The following is a 24,254-nucleotide window of genomic DNA, read 5'->3' as shown; positions in this document are numbered from 1 at the left end:
CTCTGAATCTACCATTGCACACAGCTCATGGTCAACACACAGCCTGGCCTCTCATGGAAGAACCTGTTCTGTGCTCTGTGTTCAAGCCTGCACACATGCTTCCCAGTAGAAAATTTTTGAGCTCTCTCAACTTGCAAGCCGTGGCCTCTGCCAGCCGGCCCCTCCTCCTCCTCCCAGATGCCTACTTCCGGAGCCAGGTTTGGAGTGGAGTTCCAACATCAATGCTGACGAGTCAGGAGCTTCATGGATTTACCCCTTCTGCCTTGCTTCTCTGGGGAACTAACTCCCTATCATCTCTGCTGCCTGGAGCTTTCTCTTGTGGAAGCTAACAGAAGTGCTCATTTTCTGTAACTAAATAAGCAGGATTAAGAGAGAGTCAAGAAACAGTTTTAGTTACAGCCAAAGCACCTGATTTCTTTTCTATATCTGCTGGAAGACACTTTTCAGATGGGGTTCACTATAACAAGTGAAACATCAGAACGCTTATGATGGCTTGCTTGGATTTTCATTAGATAAAAAGAACCGCATTTAAATAAATGACATGTTAAGTTTGAAAAACGTTCTTTAATCTTCACAATTAAGTGCTTTACTTATAATTTATCTTCTTTGTATGTGTGACTTTTGCCAATTAATGGTATTTCCCATAGAAATCTATAGGAATAACCTTCTTACTTAATCAACATTTTGCCCTTTGATACTTTTAGAAACAAAATAAAGGCCACCATCCCACTGTGTCCTATAATCTGTACCTGCAAGATGGAACTAAGGATCAGAGAGGTTGAGCACTCCACCTAAGGCTACAAAAGCCAAAAAAAAAAAAAAAAAAGCTCTGCAGGAATGTAACCCAGAGTATCCTACATCCACTCCATACACTTCCCATTTCTCAACTCAGCCCTTGGGGACAAATTCTGTAAGGCAACACCAACAACATCAAGTAAAGATATTAACACGGTCTTCCCTCCTAATCTAAAAAATACATGAGATGACACTCAAGATATAAAAAACTTTAAAAAGGAAAACAAAACAGACATTACAGGCCCACTAGTCATCTGAAGAAAGGAGACATTCCTAGTATGTGTGTACTCCTCCCTTCTCAATCAAATCTCTCCAGGGAGTGCTTTGACCTTGCAGTTTATGTTTCCCTGTGTTATTTATTATATATGTATCTGTTCCTCAACGATACATGGTATTTATATATTTTTAACCTCTATATAAATGCTTGGCAACTTGCTTGTTTTTTAAGTCCACTGTACTTGTGAGATGGACCCCAGCCAATACATTAGGTGTCCTGGTGTCATTCACTTTCACTCAGGTATAACATTCTTCCCAAGTAGACTCCACCATAATTTACTGATCCATTCTTCTGTCCATGGATGTTTAGGTGGTCACCAATTTTATTTTTTGCTATCATAAACAGTGCTATTATGAACGTTCTTGTGCCTACTCCCTTGTTTAGAGCAGACTTAAAAGCTTCTCCAATATATATACACCTACTCATGGAGTTCCTGCATCTTGGAGTCACATATTCAATTTAGGGGTAAAAGAGAACATATTTTTTGAGGTTTTTGACAATCAGTTGACTGTCTACAGAAAAAAAAATCAAATTTCACCTTGTCAACAAGAAGACCGTTGTATCAATTATTAAGGACATCTCAACCTTCATTAAACCATTTACAGAAGTCAAATTATTTCCCCACTTCTGGTCATGCATTAAAAATACCAAGAAGAGAGGGCAATCTGCTATCTTGTCAGAGCCATTTAACAATAAAAAAGGCATGTACTATTTTGAGATGGTGGGGAAGAAAAGCCCTATCAAATAATCCTTTGTTCTCAAATAATGTCTAGAGAGGCAATGAGCTTATTAACAATTCTTAGCTTACACACCTGTAATAATCTATCTGTTCAAAAGAAGATATGTGGTTACAACCAGTTACTTTAGTCCATGAAAAAGGATGAACAGACACACCTTAACCTGCGGGATGAACATTTTGCCAAACCCTATGCTAACAATTCTGTGTGAGGCCACTGACAAGGGGACTCCAGCTACTCCATAACCTGGTCAGCTTGCTCCATTTGTAATGAGCGGCTGCAGTCCACTGGTTGGGAAGGACACAGAAAAATGAAATGATAAAGAGAACAATGTATAAAACTAAAGAAATCCAGACAAGGTTTTATGAAGATTCAGGTCATAAACACATTCATTTGAAGAAGAGAAAAAAAAAATGAACCAATTCTTCTAAAAAAATAAATAAAATAATATATGATATATTAGAGGCAAGGCTTCATAAAGATGCTAAATTAATGTATCAAAAACTTGTAACAGATGAGGAATCTGTTAAGGATAGAAGTAAAAATACAATATAACAAACAACCAAATAACACTGATCAAGAGAAAAGGAAAAAATAAAAACCAATTAACATAAAAACAAAGAAGGTGAAATAAGCACAGATAACATAGGAAGACAAAGCTTCCAGCTTGCTCTGGGACAGATGATGATAGGACCTCCCCAAGCCTCAGTTTTCCCATCTGTAAAATCAGATAATCACCCCCTGAACACACAGGAGTTCCTGGCACACAGTAAAGCACTAACAGATGCTAATTTTTGATGTCATTATAATCAATATTAATACTGGTATTCATGCAAATGAACTGAAATACATGATTATCTATGAGAACATGAAGTTCCAAAACCAACATAAGGAAGAGTAAAAAGAACCTAAAAGGGAGAATAATAACTGATAAAACGATCACATCAACCTTGACAACCAACCAGGTATAGTTGGTTTCATGGGTGTTAATATCAAACTGCTTAAGGACTAGAAAATTTCTGGAAAACTGTGTGGAGGTTCCTCAAAGAGTTAAAAATAGACCTGCCCTACGACCCAGCAATTGCACTATTGGGGATTTACCCCAAAGATACAGATGCAATGAAACGCCGGGACACCTGCATCCCGATGTTTCTAGCAGCAATGGCCACAATAGCCAAACTGTGGAAGGAGCCTCGGTGTCCATCGAAAGATGAATGGATAAAGAAGATGTGGTTTATGTATACAATGGAATATTACTCAGCCATTAGAAACGACAAATACCCACCATTTGCTTCAACGTGGATGGAACTGGAGGGTATTATGCTGAGTGAAGTAAGTCAATCGGAGAAGGACAAACATTATATGTTCTCATTCATTTGGGGAATATAAATAATAGTGAAAGGGAATATAAGGGAAGGGAGAAGAAATGTGTGGGAAATATCAGAAAGGGAGACAGAACATAAAGACTCCTAACTCTGGGAAACGAACTAGGGGTGGTGGAAGGGGAGGAGGGCGGGGGGTGGGGGTGAATGGGTGACGGGCACTGAGGGGGGCACTTGACGGGATGAGCACTGGGTGTTATTCTGTATGTTGGTAAATTGATCACCAATAAAAAATAAATTTATTAAAAAAAAAAAAAGAAAATTCCTGGGCCATTTAAACTGTGTCATAAAATAAAAAACAATGAAATCTACCCCTTAATTTGTTATTCATTTCATGCAGCTCGTACAATGCTGTTACCTATACTCCATGAATATGAAGTAAATATAAAGTAAAACTAATCTATAAAATGCAGATCATCCAAACTTAACAAACATAAACATTTTACATGAAAAACCATCAACAAATTTAATTCATTGCTCTGTTAACATACTGAAATACATTCAACAGTAGTTTTATTCCAGGAACACATGACTCATTGATATTAAGAAATGTATTACTGTGATTCATGGTATAATGGGCTCAGAAAAGAAAAAACATCTATTGCCTGAGAGGTACAGAAAAGACCATTTGATAAAACTCAACATCTAGCTGCCTTTAAAAAATTAATCCAGTAAATAGAAACAGTTGTTGTAGTCACTATATCATTATAAACGCCATGCAGATCAAATCTCTTAATGCAGTGTAGCATATGTAAGAATTCTGACAATGGCAGGCATGAGAAACCACATTGCACCACCACTTAACACTGTCCGGGGAGTTACAGCAAGTGTACTGAAACAATAAGCTATAAATATGAGAGAAGAGATCATCTCTAAGAAAAATACGTATAGGGGATCCCTGGGTGGCTCAGCAGTTTAGCGCCCAGGGCGCGATCCTGGAGTCCCGGGATCGAGTCCCACATCAGGCTCCTGGCATGGAGCCTGCTTCTCCCTCCTCCTGTGTCTTTGCCTCTGTCTCTCTCTATATATCATAAATAAATAAATAAATAAATAAATAAATAAATAAATAAGTAAGTAAATAAATAAATAAATAAATAAATCTTTAAAAAAATACGATAGGTTATAAAACAAAAAGTATGATTATTTTTGTATTAAATATATACTATTTAACTCTACACTTAAAAATGGTTAAGATGGTAAATTATACATTATTATCTTTTTTACCACAATTTTAAGAAACGATAGTTTCATACGTGGATATAAAGAGACTGGTGGTTACCCCTATGATAAGAGAGAACTCGTACACAGCCGTCTGCATTTTTCAAACACACCTATATTATGGCCTACATTATACTGAAAATTACTTTTTAAGAAGAACTTAAAACATAACATTTAGCATTCATATAGAAGAGCTATAACATAGCTCTTCATATAAAATAAAATAGACAAACTTATATAATAAACAAAGCAAGAAAACACAAACAGAATTGGTAATAAGACAATAAACCAGATTGAAAGAACCAAATATTTTATGTACATCTTATGTACCCAGCCTAGATGACTTTATAAGTGAACTGTTTCCAAACTTTCAAAGAGAAGGTAAGTATCACATTCTACAGATACTTCTCTAGACCGGCACTGTCCAATACAGCAGCCACGAGGAACATATGATTACTGAGTACTTGAAATGTGACCAGGGCATCAGATGGAGTAAACTTTTAATGCTATTTGGTCCGTCTATGTAAATAACCACATATGGCCAGTGGGTACCATCACACAGTGCAGCTCTAGAGGGTGGAAGAGATGATGTTTCCTATTTTGGAAATAGCAAGAAAATGAAGACCAAACTTACTTAATATCCAAGAAAAATCTGGACAAAATGCTAGGAAACAGAACAGAATGGTGTATCACAAGAATATGCAATGATCAAGTGCTGTTTTTTTTTTTTTTCTAGGAATGCAAGGACAATTGAATAATCAAGAAATAATTAAAATATAATAAATCCATGACATCAATTACAGCAAGCAGAAAAGCTCTATAACTTTGTCTTCAGATGCTGAGAACACATCAATAAAATTCAGTATCCCCGGTTTAAAAAAAAAAAAAAAAAAAAGCAGCATAGTTTGTTAGCACAATACATCAGAGATATGAACCAACCAGCATCAGCAGACCTGAAACTAAAACTACTGTTTTCATTGAAGTTAGGAACTAGACAGAAGAGCCGTAATGAGTACCTATCATATTTCTATTGGTGATTTAAAAATAAGAAACAAGACACATTATAAGGACACAATAAAATCACTATCATCTATAAAAGAATAATTATTAAAACCAGCTGAAAATTAATTCTAGGAAGTGACTAGTTAGGCCACTGGTTATTTGCTGATTAAAATAGATTCTGTCCAAGTGAAAATGTTGATAATAAGGTGTATTTAAAAGAAATTCAGGGATCCCTGGGTGGCGCAGCGGTTTGGCGCCTGCCTTTGGCCCAGGGCGCGATCCTGGAGACCCGGGATCGAATCCCACATCAGGCTCCTGGTGCATGGAGCCTGCTTCTCCCTCTGCCTGTGTCTCTGCCTCTCTCTCTGTGACTATCATAAATAAATAAAAATTTAAAAAAAATTTAAAATTTAAAAGAAATTCACTAGTAAGTGAATTCAATGTATTACAAAATGTACAAACTTGAGATTTCCTTGGAAACAACAAAATCAAATCTGCGTGTAACGTCCAATAGCTCTGACTCCTCACATACCCCACACGACTAAAGCCAGAAAGATGGGCAGATGGACACACAGCCCTTCAGTCAATCTCTGCTGACTTCCCATCACCCGGCAACCCACCTCAGCGGAACTAAAACCAGCTCAGAAAAAAGCTAATTACTGTTATTTTTCCTCCTGTTGTGAAAAGAGGAATATCATGTTTCCTCTTAGAATATGTCCTTAAAATGTTGAAGACTTAACCATATGGAAGAGTTCTGAAAGTATATAAGAAAAGGCTAAAGATTTGGAATCCTAATTCAATTTCCCCTCACATTTTAATAGGAGCCTGTAGCAAACATTTATTTTTAGAGACATTCTTGGTAGGGGCTGAACAAAGGGCTATTGTGTGTTAAACACAGGGAGGTCTCTCTGGTCTCATCTACCCAAGTTTTTCAAACATCAGGTTGGAATTAAATGATTTTAAACTTTAAATCAACTATTTCCAGACCACAAACTCTATTCCACACTGATCAGTCAATGTGTTCTCCAAGTGAGCTATAACGGAGTTCAAATGTGAAATCTACATTTTCCAAGTGCCAATAAAGGAACTTTCCTTTGGACTTTGACTATATGCACTGAGTTGTTCAAAATGCCATATAAGTTTTCATTTCCTTCTCCAACAGAAATTTTCATCTGCATTTCATCAATCCGACTCAGCATCATCTCTGATGAAAAGCACATGAGTATCAGTCATTTCATTCTCTCTTATATTCTTATTAAACAGGAATTACAACTTTTCTCTAAGTTAACAAGAGCAAAATAGATGGGCTTTATAGGCCTGCCCTGATCACTATGAACTTTGTAATGTCTTAATTTGTAATATGTGTTCTGTCACAGGCCTGCTAAAATAGAAAAGAAAACAAGAAATTATCTATGGTTTGTGGTGTGGTCATTTTAAAACATGCTAACAAATTTTTTTGACATGTCTGCCATCAAAAGGTGGAGTTGGTCTCCTCCCTCTGAATATGGGCCGGCCATGGTGACTCACTTCTAATATGGAGTGAGGTAGAAGCTAGGGGGAGGCAGCAGAAGCTATATCAGCTTCTCCAGGCTCTTCCTACGGGATGCTCACCTGCAGAACCCAGCACCATGCTGTGAGGCAGCCAAGCCGCCATATGGGAAGGCCACATGTTCAGGCCCCAGGCCCACCCCCAGCCATGGCCCCAGCTGCCAGCACCAGCCTCCCCACGGGTGAGTCAAAGGAGCCTTCTGTCACTCTAGCGCACAGGCCTGGAGCTCCCTAGCTGATGCCATGAGGAACGGAGACAAGTTGTCCCACCGAACCACCCCCAAACTGAAGATTCATCAAAAAATAAAAGCTGTCTGTTTTTGGCCACCAGGCTGCGGGTACCTTATTATGCAGCAACAGGTAGCTGGAACATGTCCATTAGTTCAACCAAATTCATCCATCCATCTTCTTTTTAACTTCAAATCTCCCCAAGAAGACAAACCTCTTTAAAGTTAACAAAGATACAAAACACACTCGCTCTCAGCCCACTCACCTGGACAACCTGGTGGCTGGGGTCCCAGCATCGGCTACCCTTGGCCATTAGGAAGCTTTCTCCTGGGCTGTGTGCTTCCCACTGCCTGACATGCCAGGAGACTTGGACTGCTGCTCTCTGCTGCCTGAAACTCACTCCTAGCTTTGGAAAGTTCCTTATTAAATACCTGGCTGATGAAAATGCTGCTCCTGTGACATATGCTCCAGTTTTTAAATCAACAAACAAGTGGAACTTGCCTAAAAGTGTGGTTCTGTTTCCAAGGCTGCTAACTAGTTTCAGGATGTTCCCATGAAGCAATTCAAATGCATTATCAAGCCCACTGAGTAACCATATCAAAAATTTTCTGTTCCTGAATACACACGAGGAAGGAAAGTATCCTAATTACCTGAAATAACATTTTTCCCTAAGAAGCACAAGCCTAAGAAGTTAAAGCTGGAAGGGACCGGAGAGATAATCTAGGATTTAGGATTCTTTTTAACCAGTGGAAAACTGACATAATCTATGTGAGATTTTCATGACATAAGTACTAAGAATTTTTACCTCGCTCCCACCTCACTGAAATATCAACCTACCAGAATATAATGGCAACGTTAAACTTCAATTTTGTTCATATCTTACAAACCAAATGTACAAAATATAATTTGGTGGATATTTTATCACTAGAGCAATAAAATGTACTCCTTATGATGTTATTTAATATTCCATCCTTAATGTTTAGAATATATGATAATAAGTATAACAGTATGTGATGAGCATAATAAAAAAAAAGTCCTGTGAACCCACAAATAGTCTTCTAAAAAAAAAAAAAAAAAAAAAAAGAAGCAGCAAAGTAGCTATTCTATTTTTACCAAAAGAAATGTTAGCAATCACTGCTCTAGTCCAAATCATTTGGAGAACTGATGTCCAGAAAGATTATACAACTGGCCCAAGGCCATATAACTAGTTAGTGGCAAAACTATGACCAGAATTTTGGTATACGCATGTTTTCCAGTCTTGCACGGGGCTCAGATTTTAATTAATAAAAGGAAAATGATTATTTTAGTTTCATTTCAAAAGGCAAATCAAAGTGGTTGGCTGGATTCCAACTCCTTCAAGGTTACTTGCGTAATCCTTCTGGTGGACTGTCTTCCTCCTTAAGGTAAAGAAATGGGGGCCCAGGCAGTGCAGGCATGTGGGAAGAATGTGGCTGACAGTGTGGACTGGCCAGGCAAAAGCACTCACAACCCAGCATCCCTGGCCTTAACCGTGGAGGCTATAAGAGTAAAATACTCATTCCCTCGCCTCTACTGCAACTAGGGGGGCCATGTGACAAAAGCCACAATAAATGAGACTACATATACATAGACATCACTGAGCAAGCATTTCTTCCCAAATGAAAACAGCGCTGTGAGAAGGACTCTGGCTCTTGTACTCTCTTCCTGCCAGGAATGTGGGTGTGATTCCTGGAGACACTGAAGGTGTTGTGGTTCTCTGGGGGCAAAAGCCACACACTGAGAACAGCAAACAGGCATACAGAAGGAACCCAGCTCCCTAAGAACACAGGAGAACCAAGCTCCAGCCCTGGATTATCTATCCTCCCGCTTCCTGTTGAGTGAAATTCCAAACTATGTAGTTGGTTTTTAGTTACCTGCAGCTAAACACAATCCGAACTCTTATGCAAAATCAATCTGGCTTTCCTCCTCAATCCACTTCATCCCCAAGTGGTGTGTGTGTGTCTGTCTGTGTTATTTCTACATAGCTAAATTTGGTGAACAAATGTTTTGTTACCTTGACCATCACCCTCAGCTCCTACCAAGCACCCCACCATTATTTCTGAAATAGCCGTAAAGGAGAAAGAGGCACACCTCTTCTAAGAGGCAGAAAGTGTTAGCTTCCAGCAGGTCTCCTACAGCAGAGGGCAGGGTGAGGGCTGCCCCAGGCAGCAGATGAAAGACAGATGGTTTTCTTCCTCATACACCACAGAGCCTCAGCTCTGGACAGCACAGGGAAATCCAGAAACTACTGCACATCAAGTCCCCAGCCTCTACTGGGGAAAGACTGCCAACACTGGGCCTTAGTTGGTGGAAACAGGACAAAAACCGTTCACTCTACAAACACCCTCCCTTTCACTTGAGTGTTGTGTTAGAGATCCTCTCTGCCTTACCTTCCATTTAAAAACAGTGTCTTCCATTCTTCTTCCCATACCCCTTCTGATAAATTATTTTGTTGGCTATGGTAGCTCATAGAGTTATATCAACTGCTTAGGTTCCATGGCATTTTCCAAAGGGATGGAAGAGAATAGGTAAGAATGATGAGAAGTCGGGAATTCTACTAATTCCATGCCCCTCCACAAAAAAAAAAAAAAAAAAAAAAAAACAAAAAAAAAACCTCATAAACTAAAGAAAAGAATGGATCTCTGTGAGGGAGTAGCAAAATGCTTAGGCAAATTTCTTGGACCCGAGTTCACAAAATCCAAACAAATCGTCAGCTATTCTGGACCAGCAGTCTAGACCATTTCCTTAAAAGATAAAGAGAATTCCTAGCGCAAACAATCACCCAACAGCTTTATAGCTGACAGTACCCTAAGGGTTTGGAAAGCAGCAGCACAGGAGCTACGGCATCCCCACACCACACTCAGGTTCCTGTGATGCTCCAAGGGAAACTCCTCAATCTGAGACTTTCGGGTTGCATGAACAACCTCAAAAAGTGAACTCCGCACATGGGAGGGGAGGCTAGCAAACATTATGGGGTTGATAGTATTTATGGATGGAAATTGGTAACTCCTATTAGGAAAGCAACATCCAATGGATTAAAAGTATTGGAAGAAATGAAAGGAGTTCCATAGACCTTTACATCAGAATAGTTTCTAATAATTTAGAACCAGAAAGGTCTTAGTCATCCAGACTGACTTCTATGTGAACAGGAATTCTCTTTCTTGCTCCCAGCCAAATGGAACCCCAGCTGAAATCAGAGCATTCACAAATTACTTAAGCAGCGCTTTCCGAAACAGAACTGCGAGAATTCACAGCAAGTCACAGATCCACAGGCTAACTGCTCAAATGCAAGAATTTAAAGTCTAAGGACGCCAGAAAAAAACAGCCAAACTAAAAGAGATCACAGTTGTTTCCTTCAAAGATCTCACTAAGTTTGTGCCACATACTGGCCGATCTCTCCAAATGGCACAACACAGCCTTACCTAGCACATTCCCTGGAGGTACCTCCTCTAGGTCTTCCAGTTCTCTCCCCATCAGAAGATACAGGTTTTCTAGAGTGCAGCATGCCATGTGGGGAACCGGGGGAAGGTCCTCTAGAGGAGCCGAGAAGCCTAATGGCACCTGGGCAAAGAAAAGCAATTGAAGAGAAGTCAGGAGGCATTGAATAAAAACATTACGTACTATATATACGTTATTTATATTCATGGGTGAGATGGTACAGTCATACTTGATATAAACCTGAAATACGGAAATTTGAAAGGGTATGATATAAAATATATCTCTTTTATGAATAAAATCGGAAGTAGTGAAACTTTTCACATACTTAAAAACTGTCAAGAATTCGACAATTGTCATAAGCTTTATGGCTTAGTAATATAAATTCTGCTATGATCTGGACCACCACATTACCCAATAGACGCAAATCCCCAGAGTCCCTTGCCAGTATTTTTGTAAACCATGCCATACACCAGTTCTGGTGGCAACTGTGCTATTACTTCAACACTTGTTACTACTATTATCACTTAAAATTCTTTTACTCTTATTATAATGCCCTTCAAGCATTCAGCAAGAGCAGGTGCCAGTCCTGAGTTACGCATGAAAATGAGTAACTTTGGAAGAGTAGTCAGATGTGATAAAAATGCCATGAAAATGGCCAAATAACAGCTATTCTAAGCTTATGTTGGTAATCTGGAAGACAGCACGCTGCAAGATACTGGGGATAATATTTGTTCTTACAGAGAAACCGTCTCAAATTATGTAAGTTTTGTCAAGAGTTATTCAATATCTTGAAAAGTATTCAAGACAGTGCCTTGAATTATTCAGCAACCACCGCATAAATGCAAGTACCCTGAAAGTCTTTTAATCAACCAACTTATCTTTGGTACCCCTAGGCCCAAGGCACTATGGTATCTGTGAAGTGAGAAAAAAGTAAAGTTATAGCACATATAAAGATAACATCACAAACGGAGTGACAAAAAGCACCAGAGGCCAGGAAATTCATAAAAGCCCAGAGAAGGGAGAAGCTCTTATGTTAGGGAAGACTTGGAAACCCCATGAAAATGCTGGCCTCTCAGGCACACACAACATTCAAATGTACTTGCTCTGATTCAGCGACAACTCTGTAGGATAGCTCTAAAGACACACTGGAAAGACATACAAAATAGAAGGATGACACAAGAGGAAACGGAATTATCCACAGATAATGTGATCACCCACTTAAAATAAGCTACAGATAAGCTATAATTAGTAAGACAGTTAGCAAGGTGGCTGGACTCAAGGACATCATACAAAAGTTAACTGTCTACATCAGCAAGAGAAAAAATATTTTTTTAAACAGTAACTTTTAGAGTAACAACAAAATGTAAGATAGCCAGGAAGAAGTCTAATGAAAATTATTAAAATAGAGAAAATTATAAAACTTTAATGAAAAACACGGAAAATAACCTAAATAGATATGCCTAATAGATGCATAGATTCTATACTGCAAAAAAGTCAATTCATGCCAAATACATGTGCTAATTTAAAGCAGAGTCTCAATGGAGAGTTTCACAGGACCTGACAAACTGGCAAGCTTTATACAGAAGAGAAGAGAGCAATAAGCAAAGCACTCACACACACATGAAAAAAAGGCAGATGACATGGCTTTTTAAATATCAAAACACTTAGAAGTGAAGTCAGTACTGAATAGAGACAGTGATTGATAGACAAACAGAAAAATGAAGTCTAACAGTCCAGAAACAGACCAATGCACATATAAAATTTAATTTCTGACAAGGTTGACAGAGCAGTGGGTAGAGAAGGGAATTCGCGGAATGGTGTTGGAACAACTGGTATTTGTGAACTTTTTTTTTTTTTTAAGAGTTTATTTATTTATTTATAGAGACAGAGAGAGAGAGGCAGACACAGGCAGGGGGAGAAGCAGGCATCCATCATACAGAGAGCCTTATGTGGGACTCGATCCAGGGTCTCCAGGATCACGCCCTGGGCTGCAGGCGGTGCTAAACCGCTGCGCCACCGGGGCTGCCCAACAACTGGTATTTGTATAGGGACAAAATAAGATAAGATCCCTTCTTCATATCATATACAAACACTGAATCAAATATTTATACGTGAAAGGTAAAACTTTAAACTTTAGAAGGAAACACAGATGAAATATTGCCTTTGGTACAGTCACAATTTTAATTTTCTTAAACAAGATACAAAAATCAAAACCCATAATGGAAAAGACTGACAAATTCAACTACATTAAAATTGAGAACTTCTGTACATTAAAAGATACTAATAGAAAATGTGACAAGTCCCAAACTAGAGAAGAAATCTATAAGACTTCAAACTAACAAGGAATTAGCATCCAGCTTATACAAAGAACATCCTAAAAACCAGTGTGTTATAAATATTTAATTTATTAAATTTAATGTAAATTAAAACCTCTTGAAAAGACCATATCATATGCATCTGATTGGCAAAAATTAAAATTCTGGCAACAGCAAATTTTGGTGAGGATGTGGAACAACTGAAAGGTTAAGCACTCCAGCTGGGAGTGTAAATCAGAACTATTTTGGAGGACAATCTGGAATTAACCAGTTAAGCTGAAGATACACATACTCATTACCCAGACAATTCCACTAAAGGTGTATTCCCTAGAATTTCTTGCAAATGTGCACAAGGAAATACGTATTAAAATATTCAAGGAAACAATGCTTAGATTAACAGAAAATGAAAGCAGCTCAAATACATAAAAAGAGGAAAATGGAAAAATAAAATTGTTTATTTATATAATGGAATATTATACAGCAATGAACACTGGAGTACAGGAATAAGCGTCAACATAAATTAATCTCACAACGTTAGGTAAAAACACTGAGCCGTAGAAGCATAACTACAGCAAGATTCCATTTATACAAAGTTCAAAAATAATATATCCTTTCATAGCGCATGGATAGGTCATAAAACTATAAAGAGAAACAGAAGAATGTCATAGCCTAATGGTAGACCCCCCGATTCCTGCTTCCTGTTCATGCCTTCTTGCAATCCCCTCCCCGGGCGTGAGAGGGGCCTGGAGCCTGCTTCTCATCAGAGGCATATGGCAAAGGCGGTGGGATGTCACTCTCATGATTATGTCACATCACCACCAGACTGCCTCGCTAATAAATTCAGCCTGGACTCTTCTTGCTGGCTTGAAGGAGTAAGCGCAGCCAAGCTGGGAAAGTCCACATGACAGGAAACTGCAGACAGCTTCTAGGAGCTGAGGGTGGCCAACAGCCAGAGAGAACGTGGAGCCCTCAGCCCTACTGGTACCAGGATATGAATCCTGCCAACAATCGAAGTAAACCTGGAGACAGATCCTTTCCCCAGTGAGCCTCCAGAAGAACACAAGCTGGTCAACACCCTGGTTGCAGCTTTGTGAGACACCACCAAGCAGGACTGGCTAAGCCATGCTTGGACTCTCAATCCACAGAGACTGTGAGATGACAGAAAGTGTACTGTTTTAGTTTGCTAAATTTGTGGTAGTCCATAATGTGCATCAATAGAAAAACAACATAATGGATAAACACGCAAGTCCAGGTAAGGCTGACATCTGGGGTACGTGTAATAATGTATCTCACATTGTTTTTAAACCAGGTTGGATTTAGATTCTTCTGGGGCCCCAACTACTGGAGCATGGAGTCATTTGCACTGTCAATTCATTTCACTGTTGCTCCTTGAGTCAACTTGACACATGAGAAGTGGATTTCAACCTCTAGCCTCACGAGAGCAAAGATACACTACATAAGATAAATCGGAATGCTCATGGAATTTATAATGCCCAATAAATCAGTGCTATGGTAAGTAACAATTTCTTACTCATCTTGACAGTTTAGAGAACTAAAAGGAAAAAAATTAGCCACTGCTTGACCCTTACTGATAAATTACAAACTACCAACTATGTCTAAACCAGAATGTTAAGATGACCATAACTGGGTTTTTATACATGCCATCACAGCACTCTCAGCCCCCAAAAATATAGCCCTACACACACCCACTGCTGTGCTCCCTCCTACCAAAGCAGAACACACCTCAGCCCACCAAGGGCTGTTTACCCACAGCCTAGCACAGGAATCTCTAAGGATTAAACTGCTAACAGTGATGGAATAAACATCTGAGGCGAGGCAAGGCAGGTTAATGGCAGACCCTCCCAACTGCCACCCGGCTCCCTGTCATGTTTAGCCACGACCAGAAGCTTCCCTGGTTTACCCACAAGGAGAGGAGCCTGCGCTCTCCTGCTCACGACACAGCACATCTTACATGTCCTTACTCACTGCTTCTTGCTGATCCTGACTCACTCCCAGGACTTCTGGCATCTTCATTATCCTACGACCTTCAAAACATAACTACTGCATATACACTTTGCTTATGTCCAAAACTGTTGTAGGTAGCTCGAGCCTATGGTTTCTTTCTTGCACTTTGGCTCAGGAGCACTTAGAGGCTGGCTGTTCACCTGCCTGAGCCTCCTGATCAATTTCTGGGACCTACTTGCCAGGCAATGGCTGCTGGCCACCTGCTCTCTGCCTGTGTCACCCAGTTTTTGGATCTCCATATTTAGTGAAGATCTGCCATTGCCTTGACTCCAACATGACAGCTGCTCTTATCGTATCTTTTCCTGAGCCTTGAAAAGACTTATGATTAATTAAATAAGGCCTGAAAACAGAGTTCATATACTGGTTTAGTTTTCCAAATGCTACTAAGTGAGATAGATTAACAAATGTCACCAAAGCAACATAAGAGGAGATATATGGATTCATATGAATGTGCCTTTCTAGAGACAAAACCAATCTACCAATAAGGTAAATGCAACCAGTTTGAAAAGATATTAAGAACCTTGAAACAATATACTAATGTTTTCCTTCCAATTCTTACCCGCTGCAAAAACTCAACGGGACTGTATTTAGGCCCCAAGACAAAAATTTTCTTTCCTCTTCGAGCCACACCACTGAACACGCGAGCAAATGCAATAAAAGACTCTTGGTTGTTTCCTTCCTGGGGCAGAGATTTAAGGGTCACAGTCTCCAGCTGATGCTCATCGCCTGCCGGAAACAAAAGGATAGTGAGTGCTAAGAACACTCTTTCCAATCCAGGACCCACCTAGAAACACTACAAACACAGAGGGAGCACTGAATAAGGCACACCTGGCCCAGTTTCAGGAAAGAAACACCCAGAATGGCGGAATACTGATGAAAGTTATGATTAAAGCCGAGCCCAAGAGCTATAGGATGAGTGTTCTAAGTTAAAAAACAAAAACAAAAACTTACTTCAAACCTATTTAGGAAAACTATACCTTTTGGCTCTTCTGCCTGTGGACTTGTTTCAAGGGCACTCCCACCCTGGGGGCGCTCCATGGGTGCCTGGCCCTGCGCTGCTGCCAGCTTCTCCGCGTGCCTCTGCTTTGCACGCTCACGCCTCTGAGCAATTTCTTCCTGAGTGAGAGGTCTACAGGAGATCACAGATATGTTAACATCCAGCAGCACCATGAACCTCTTAGTAGCCGGAGCAGGGAAACGGCAACTATCAGTGTGGCTGGGTGACGATGATGGTCACAGGTCCCCTCCAAGCAAAAGGTTTCCCCCAGCTGTGGCGACAGAAGAGAAAGCCTCGTGGGCTCTCTCTAGAAGAGAGAGAGTGTATCCCTAGCTATACAGAGCTTACAAACTGACATGGGGGAGCCCATGTCCCCCGAGTCAGCCACAGCAGCACAGGGCCTCTCTGTAACACCCACATCCACCTCCCCATACACAACCACCCACAACAGCATGGGTCTCTCTGTAATGCCCACATCCACGTCCCCATCCAGAGCACCCACAGCAGCACAAGGCCTTTCTGCAATGCCCACATTTCTTCTGGATGAGGCAGGTACCAGGGCTCATAGCACCCCTTTAGAGAAGCAAGGGTAAGACCTCAGTAGGAAATGGAAGTTTTCTCCACAAGCACAAAAACATATCTTCAGGGAGAACTGGGGTCCAAGAGGCAGGGTTCAAGGTCAGGCTGAACGCTGGTTCAGCAGGCCTGAAAGGTCACACTGTGATTATCAGCCGCAGCGTCAGACCTCAGTGCACGGTAGAAAAGGCAGGGCATGGGTGTGTCTGTGGGTTCACTAGGCGTTAGTCTTGGTTGGGGTGAGGGAGGGGGTCCAGGTATTCTTCCTAAAGAGTTACCGTCGAGTCTATCAGGCCACAAAAAATGCACATACATCCTTAATTAATAACAAAAGTCTTTTCAAAAGGAAAGCGCTAAACTGAATAAAAATGGACATTCTGTTTAGGAGTTTAAGTTTGGAAGGTGGAAACCAGGCAGGTGCACTAAGTCCCAGGATCTGGCTCTTTCCCATGTGCCTTCCTAAACCTACGTGCGTCCTCAACTCCCGCACAAAGCAAGAGCAACTGCTACCCTAGTGCTGGCAGCACTAGAGCATCTCAGCCCTGTACTCTGGGACCAAGCACCAAGAAACTCAAGACCAAGAAATTTCTGTTCCTAATTTTATGCTCTAGCTGTAGAAGCTCAGCTCTGCCACCTGGTCCTGTCACTCTGTGCCTCCCTCCCGCTGTCCCTCACCTTTGGCACTGTGATTTTCTCTCTGATCTCTGACCTGACACCCAACAGGTAATCTCATCCCCACCCTGCCATCCTGCTCCCCGCCCCCCTCCCCTAAGTACAGGAACCATTCAGATAGTCCTTCTGCATATACACTGTTCCTGTGCATTTGAAATGGCCACATACTCATGGAGCTCCTAAGCTGAGGGCCCTAAAACCCTTCTCCCTCCTACTTCAGGTGGGTTAGCCTGGAAGATGATTGCTTACAGCACTGACTGTCCACTGCTGTACCCTTCACATTCCTGTCTGTTAGACAAGGCCTCCCAACAGGACTGGACACTAGTTCTACCTCCCTTGGCAACTGCCCCTCAAAAAGATGAGTTTGGTTCTAGGAGCTGTCTCTTTTGGTCAGCCCCATATGACTGCATGGCTGCATCATAGGACACAAAACCTGAGCAAGTAATCTCTGAGAACAGACTAGTCAGGTGTGTCTTGAGCCAACCAAAACTGCTGGTACTGGAGGCTGGCTTCCCCTGCAGGAGATCAGCTTCCCTCCTGGAAATTCTAAGTATTAGAAGCCCTTTAAAGTATGGAATAGGTCTGCTTCCTCATCATTTCCCACCACAGCTGCAGTTCTGTCCTCTGGAGCAACATCCAACTGACCCACCTCTCCCTCTCCTTGTGATGGCCTACACTCTTCCCCTTGCCCTGCTCCATGAGGGGCAACACTCCAACTGTCCCATCCATCAGCCCCATGTTTGTAGACTCTTGCTAAAACCTCTTGCTAGGGACGCCTGGGTGGCTCAATGGTTGAGCATCTGCCTTTGGCTCAGGTCATGATTCCAGACTCCTGGGATCGAGTCCCACATCGGGCTCCCTGCATGGAGCTTGCTTCTCCCTCTGCCTGTGTCTCTGCCTCTCTCTCTGTGTCTCTCATGAATAAATAAAATCTTAAAAAAATAAAAATAAAAAAAAATAAAACCTCTTACAAGAATATCTGAAAAGTGCAAGTTAAAATATAAATGTAGGATGTAATATCTTCATTAGAATAGGGAGGAAAAAATACAAGACACCTATTTGCCCATGAAGAAAAAGTCTCCTTCAACGAGCTTATCACTAGGATCTTGACAACCTCTTAATCACTTTGCATAATTACAGTACATAATTGTTACAACAATTAAATGAAATAGATATTATCATTCCTACGTTACAGATGATAAAGCAGAGGCTTAGGAAATTTAACCTGAACCAGAGTCACCCGGAAAATAAATGGAGAAGCCACAATTCAAATCCAGATCTGACTCCAAACCCTGTGCTCATTATCCTCAGGATGTCTCCCATTCAGAAGGAATTAAAGATGATAATATCATCATCACATTAAGTAAATCACTTTAACTTTGGTTAAGAAAGAAACATATTTATTCACATAAATTACATCTTCATTCTCCCTAAATTCATGACACAGTCTGTAATAAATTAGCATTTATAGTCATAGTCATCAAGTCAGCATCCAATGCACAGAGGCTCCCTGCCCGTCTGAGCATTTGCCCAGCCATCCCGTGAACACTCACTCTGTGCCCAGCGCTGCTGGGGGCTAGGGCAGTGGTGCAGGGAAACAGAGCAGACAGCTGGACAGGGACTCACACAGAGTCCCCACTGCATTTCCAGCATTTGTGGAGAATAAAGAGGAATTTATTTACAAGGAAACAGAGCTTGATCAGCCAAAGAAAAGCTGTGGGTGACAAGTTCCTCAGGCTGTAGCTGAACGAACCATTGATGGTACTTCCCGAATGGAGGGGCATTACTGATTACTGACCCAACAGCAGAGATGAAGGGGTCAGAGGCAAGCACGCTGCCTGGAAGGCTGGGGAGAAGAGTGGGGAGTGAAGGAAATGCTGCAAGGACGCATAGCCATCCATCCTCCGGGCTCCACACAAAACGCTCATGCTCTGGCTGGGCGATGCTAGAGTGTCAGGGGACATGTTGCTGCAGCTGCTACCAGAGATGAGATGGGGGAAGCAACAGACCCAAGAAGTGGCTTCTGTTTGAAAACAGCATCTCATAACTGGAAGGAACTGGTTCTTGAGAAGGAAACGAAAGCAACACACAGACTCAGAGATTCAGGGGAAGAGGAACCGCCTAAAAACTCGCAATAGAATGTTACTTACCAGGCATTTAGACCAAGTACATACTAGCAAGAATTCGTAATCAACTACAGTTGAGAAGAGCAAAAACAAAGGACCAAAATCTAGAAGGGCTGGGAGGTTGGATGGCTGCCAGACATTTGATAGCTCCTAAATTTAGGAGCAGGAGCTGAAAAGCCACACTGGGTGGAACTTTCCAGAATACCCAGTGAGAAGCTAAGGAGCAGCAGAGTGGCATTTTCAAAGTTACATGAAGAGTAAAACCAAATGCAGAAGCTGGAAAAAAGAAAAATAAAAGAAAAAAAGAAGGAAAAGCCACCCTGGATGAGCAAGGCCAGATTCCAGGCAGCAAACTACAGCCCCAGTGGCCTCCTTCCAGCATTGTGACCTGGAGCACCTAACTCACTCTTCTCCAGGATCCTTATTTTCGTCACAGGTGAACCTGAAACCCTAAATCCTTCCACTGGAGAAGTGTTGTTAGATCTCTCTCTCACCATGGGTGGTGAGATACGAATACTGTAAGAGCTCTGTAGACAACAGCCAGTGATTACTGTTACTGCCATTATTATTCACAAGACAGAAGAGTAAGATTTAAGATGCTCCCGAGTTGGTAGACATTCTTAAGAAGTAATATTTACATTATTTCTCTCGGGTTACTGAGAAGATCCCTACAGAGAACATCCAGAGTAGATGTGGGTACTACAGAAAGAGAAGCTTCCAGACCCCACAATCACACTGAAGGAAGGTGGTCTATGGATTGGCAGAGGCTGAGACAGTACGGGGAACCAGACAGGAGGCTGCTGCTGCTGTCATTTTCATAGGAACTGATGAGGATCTGAACTAGATGGAGAAGTGGTGGAGTCGGGAAGGAGGGTAACACACATGGAAACCGAGATGATGTAGAAGAGATTCTCCAAGCCACGGGCAATGTGAGAAATAATCCATCTCTGGGGGTGCCTGCCTCCTGCCACAAACACACAGATCAGCACTCATGCTCAGGCATTCATAAATCTCCACGAGGTCATCAAAATGGGCTTGGAAAACTTGCCAGATGCTCAATAAAAATGAACTGTGGCTACTGGATTATGATTCTTGAATTTACATGAATTCAAATCAATCGTCTTGGCACTGACTCAACAATGTCTCCTACAGAGAGATCACAGAAAGATACTGCACTGTGCACAGTGTGTGCTCCCACAGGGGATGCTCAGGACCCATCCCGGCCTGAGGAGGAAAAGGGCTGTCTGCACACTCCCACCTATGCCACCTCTGTGCCCCCCCAAACACACACCACCATATCCAGGGCCCAGCCCAACCTTCCCCTTCTCCTTACCTGGGTTTATTCTGGGGCAGAGCCTTGGCATCAACTGCAAACATTTTGGAAACAAAGATAATAACTGGAGCAGTGTCCTCGCTTCCACATTTCAGGAAAGCTAAAACAAATAGGAAGGAAAAATGTCACTAGCTTTGCCCATTACCAGAAAGGCAGACTTCTAAAACACAGGATGCTTAGAATATGGCATCATCTCCCAGCCTATAATCTTTTATAACTACAATAAAATTTCTATTTAGAAAAGTATAAAATTGCTAGAACATAGTAGAGTAAAAGCAAGCAGAGCTGGTAGAAATGGAGAAAGAAAGGTGAAATAAACAGAGCAGAAGGAGGGCTGGGAGCTGAAGCATGCAAAGAGTGCTAGCCCCTTGCCCCCACTACAAGCCCTCATAAATCCCTCCCTACATCCTGAGAGGGGGTAAAACTGAGAAATCCTACCACATGTCAACAGCCCACAAAGCAGCTTATTAATAAAATACATAAAAGTTACACAAGTTAGAAAATGGACAAAATTATCTCACCATGCAGTAACAAAACACTTAGAAATAAAGATTCAATATTATAAACATGTCAATTTTCCCTAAATCTAAACATTCTAATGCAATTTCAGATCAATACACTGACATTTTTCTCAACCTTACTGGAGGTATAAAACCACTGATTGGTAAATTTCTTAAAAAAAATAAAAAAAGTTAACCCCCCCCCCATCAAAATAATGTGCACAAAGATTAAAGAATTCAACAGTAATACTGAAATAGGAGCAAAGCTACAGGAAATCAGAAGAAGCATACAACAGGTGTCTTGCTGGGGACACCGGTGCAAGGCTGTCAAGACCACACTGTCTAGGATCACTCAGGCTGCACTGGGGAGAGAACCAGAGGAAACCAGAGTGGAAGAGGGGACTCTGGGTGAAAAGCTATATTAACATCCTAATGAGAGATCACGGTGGTGTGGCCCAAGGAGACAGAAGCAGAAATGCTGGGAAATAGGTGAATTCTGCATAGATTTCGAGGCAGGAATATGCAAGATGTGCAGATGGACTGGACGCAGGGCTGTGAGTAAACTTAAGAGCCACGGATCACTCTGAGCTTTATGGAGTGAGCAAATGAAAGGACCGAGTCTCCTATGACAGAGCTGGAAATAACCAGGAGAGGCAGGCTGAGGGAGTAGGGAAGAAGCCCACTTGGGGTATGTTAGGGTTCAGGTGCTTCTCAGACAGCCAAGCAGAGAGAGGTGCTGTGGGCACCTGAGTCCAGAGCCGAGGGGGCACACAGACCCCGAGACACACGAGTGAGAACCATGAGCAGATGCTGCTGTAGAAAGCCCCGAGACAGGTGGGATCGCCAGGAGAGGGAACACAGGCCCTGCTTGGAGCCTCCCGCCTGAAAGAGAAAGGAAAAGGAGGGAGAGGAGCCAGGAACAGAGAGTAAGAATAACCAGCCAGGGAGGAAAGCAGAGACTGGTGGGACGCCTGGACACCTAGATAACAAAATGCCTCAAGGAGGAAGGAGTGACCTGCTGGGTTAAGCGCTGGGGCAGGTCTAGTTGGATAATTGTTCAAAGGAGAGTCAATAGGGGCCCCGAGAACAGCAACCAAGTGGTTTTGGGGATGGAGGCTGCAAATTCAACAGAACGGGAGGAAAAGAAGTGGCAATGGGGAGTACATGCAGGGGACCTTATGGAGCCTTTCAGAGCCTGGAACAGGCAGTTCTCCTCCTGTGGGGAGCAGTGAGAAGCCCAGCCCTGGAACCCTTGGCACAGTCACTAGGGACCCAGCCATGCTGGTGACACAGCAGCTCAGCGACACCTTATTGGCTGTGAGGGGCTGGTCACAGGGTCCCAGTGGCTTCTGAGATGAGATCCAGGCAGAAGGGATGAGGCTCAGAACCTCTGATGTCCCACCCCAGGAGTGAACAAAACAGCAACGCTGAAGCTCTGGCAAAATGGCCTTTTGTGGAACTGGTCATTTAGCAAACTGGCATTTGACAAACTGATCTAGAGCAGCCTTGACTGAGGATGGTCCGAACTACGGCACATGCTGAGGCCACCTCTACCTCACCTGCTTTCAGGGCCTGGGTTTCCGGCGGTAGAGAGTCGAACGTCTGTGATCCTGTGCACATCAGTCTCTCCACCCTCTCGGCTGTCATATCCAGGGGGCTGGGAAGCTTCTGGCATACCATAGCTGACGTCTGCTGTCAAGGGCTCACAACCTCGAACACATGCCCTTCACCCAGATACAGATTCCCAGTGCACACTATGTACCGAGGTGACAGTGTCGGTCCATACAGGAAATGCCTGAGCTGGGAAACGCTGTGCACCACATCTCATGGTACAGACACACTTCCAAGGAGTTCACAGACTCGCTACAGCCTGGGAAGGACCCTTGGCACAGATATTCTAGGACATGGATGGCCCAGGGAGCAAGAGAAGGCAGCATAGCTTAGTAGCTCGGCTTCACATGGTTTCAGTCTATCTACGCTTCTATCAAACAACCATTAGCCACCAGCCAGGATACTGGAATGTCCCTGACCAGAGCCAGTGTCACTGCAGGGGTGAGGTGTCACTTCCAGCCCACGCCCAGGACCCTGCACCCAAAGCCCTCCATGTGGGGACTGCTTGGGACACGCACACCAGTGAACAAGAAGACAATCTGAATTCACCTATAAAATCGCCTCAGTTAAGGTGCACCACCTCAAATCAAGTCTTCTGGTAGTCACTAATATGATGAGAAATATCAAAAGGCTAAGAAAATATGGCACTAAAATTAAACACTGATCTAACATAACATAAACACCTAAATTATCTACTTATATGTAAATCTTAGTAAAATATTTTATTTTTACAAACTACCAAATAAAAATTCAAAAAATGCATCTTCTTGAAAGAACCTGTATGTGAGTTGGTTTAGTAAGACCATGAATCAGTACCAGAACATTCATTTGTAAAAGCAGTAAATACAGCTTCATAGCAGAGTACTAAGTACAGAAGACTTATTTTGAGTTGAAATGTGTTATCTCCAAAGGATTTCCTGATTGCCAGTAACGTGATGTTTTCTCCAGTTTTGTCAGAACCATGATTTCATTACAAACCATCCAGGCAAAGGATACCGAGCACAGCATGGGAGATGGGCAGCCACTGGCTGCAGATGGCATTGATCTGAACTTTAGGATCTGAATGTCGTGCCTCTCGGGCTCCAATTTTCAATCCTAAAGAAGTCACTATTTTATCAATTTTTTCTCTGTCCCTGTAGTAAGCATACAAGTGGAGGGAAAGTCAGAGACAGGAGGGAACAGACAGGAAATGGAACTCCACGTTCTCTGACACACTTACTTCTAATGTACGTCTGCTACAAGGACCTGAACATGCCCATGGAGGGGCACCTGCCATGGTGGGGGGCAGTTCGGTCCTGACACCCTTCCTTTCCAAGATCCCCCTCCTGCAAGGCTCCCAGGGGGGCACCATTCCAGGGCCCATAGGTGAGCTGTGGTGACCAGGAAAGCAGCCTTATGTGCGAATGCTCAAGGTCATGATTCCAACTCTGGAAAAACTCTGAATTTACTAAAGCAA

General features: G+C 42.2%; 1 protein-coding gene across 2 annotated transcripts in view; it reads right to left on the bottom strand.

The window, feature by feature from the left end:
- The window catches only part of EFL1 (elongation factor like GTPase 1), a 126,023-nt gene that overhangs the window by 68,227 nt on the left and 33,542 nt on the right, over positions 1-24,254 (bottom strand). For both annotated transcript variants that reach the window (XM_077874076.1, XM_077874075.1), the window contains exons 10-15: positions 23,795-23,931; positions 22,747-22,869; positions 20,688-20,787; positions 15,961-16,112; positions 15,543-15,709; positions 10,628-10,766 (exon numbers count right to left, since the gene is read on the bottom strand). In XM_077874076.1, the coding sequence (XP_077730202.1) occupies positions 10,628-10,766; positions 15,543-15,709; positions 15,961-16,112; positions 20,688-20,787; positions 22,747-22,869; positions 23,795-23,931 (818 nt within the window). The remainder of the gene's footprint in view (positions 1-10,627; positions 10,767-15,542; positions 15,710-15,960; positions 16,113-20,687; positions 20,788-22,746; positions 22,870-23,794; positions 23,932-24,254) is intronic.

The sequence above is a fragment of the Canis aureus genome, chromosome 2 (genome assembly GCF_053574225.1).
Source record: "Canis aureus isolate CA01 chromosome 2, VMU_Caureus_v.1.0, whole genome shotgun sequence".
Taxonomy (NCBI): domain Eukaryota; kingdom Metazoa; phylum Chordata; class Mammalia; order Carnivora; family Canidae; genus Canis; species Canis aureus.
The sequence above is the reverse complement of the archived record's forward strand: the minus strand, read 5'-3'. Positions and strand labels throughout refer to the sequence as shown.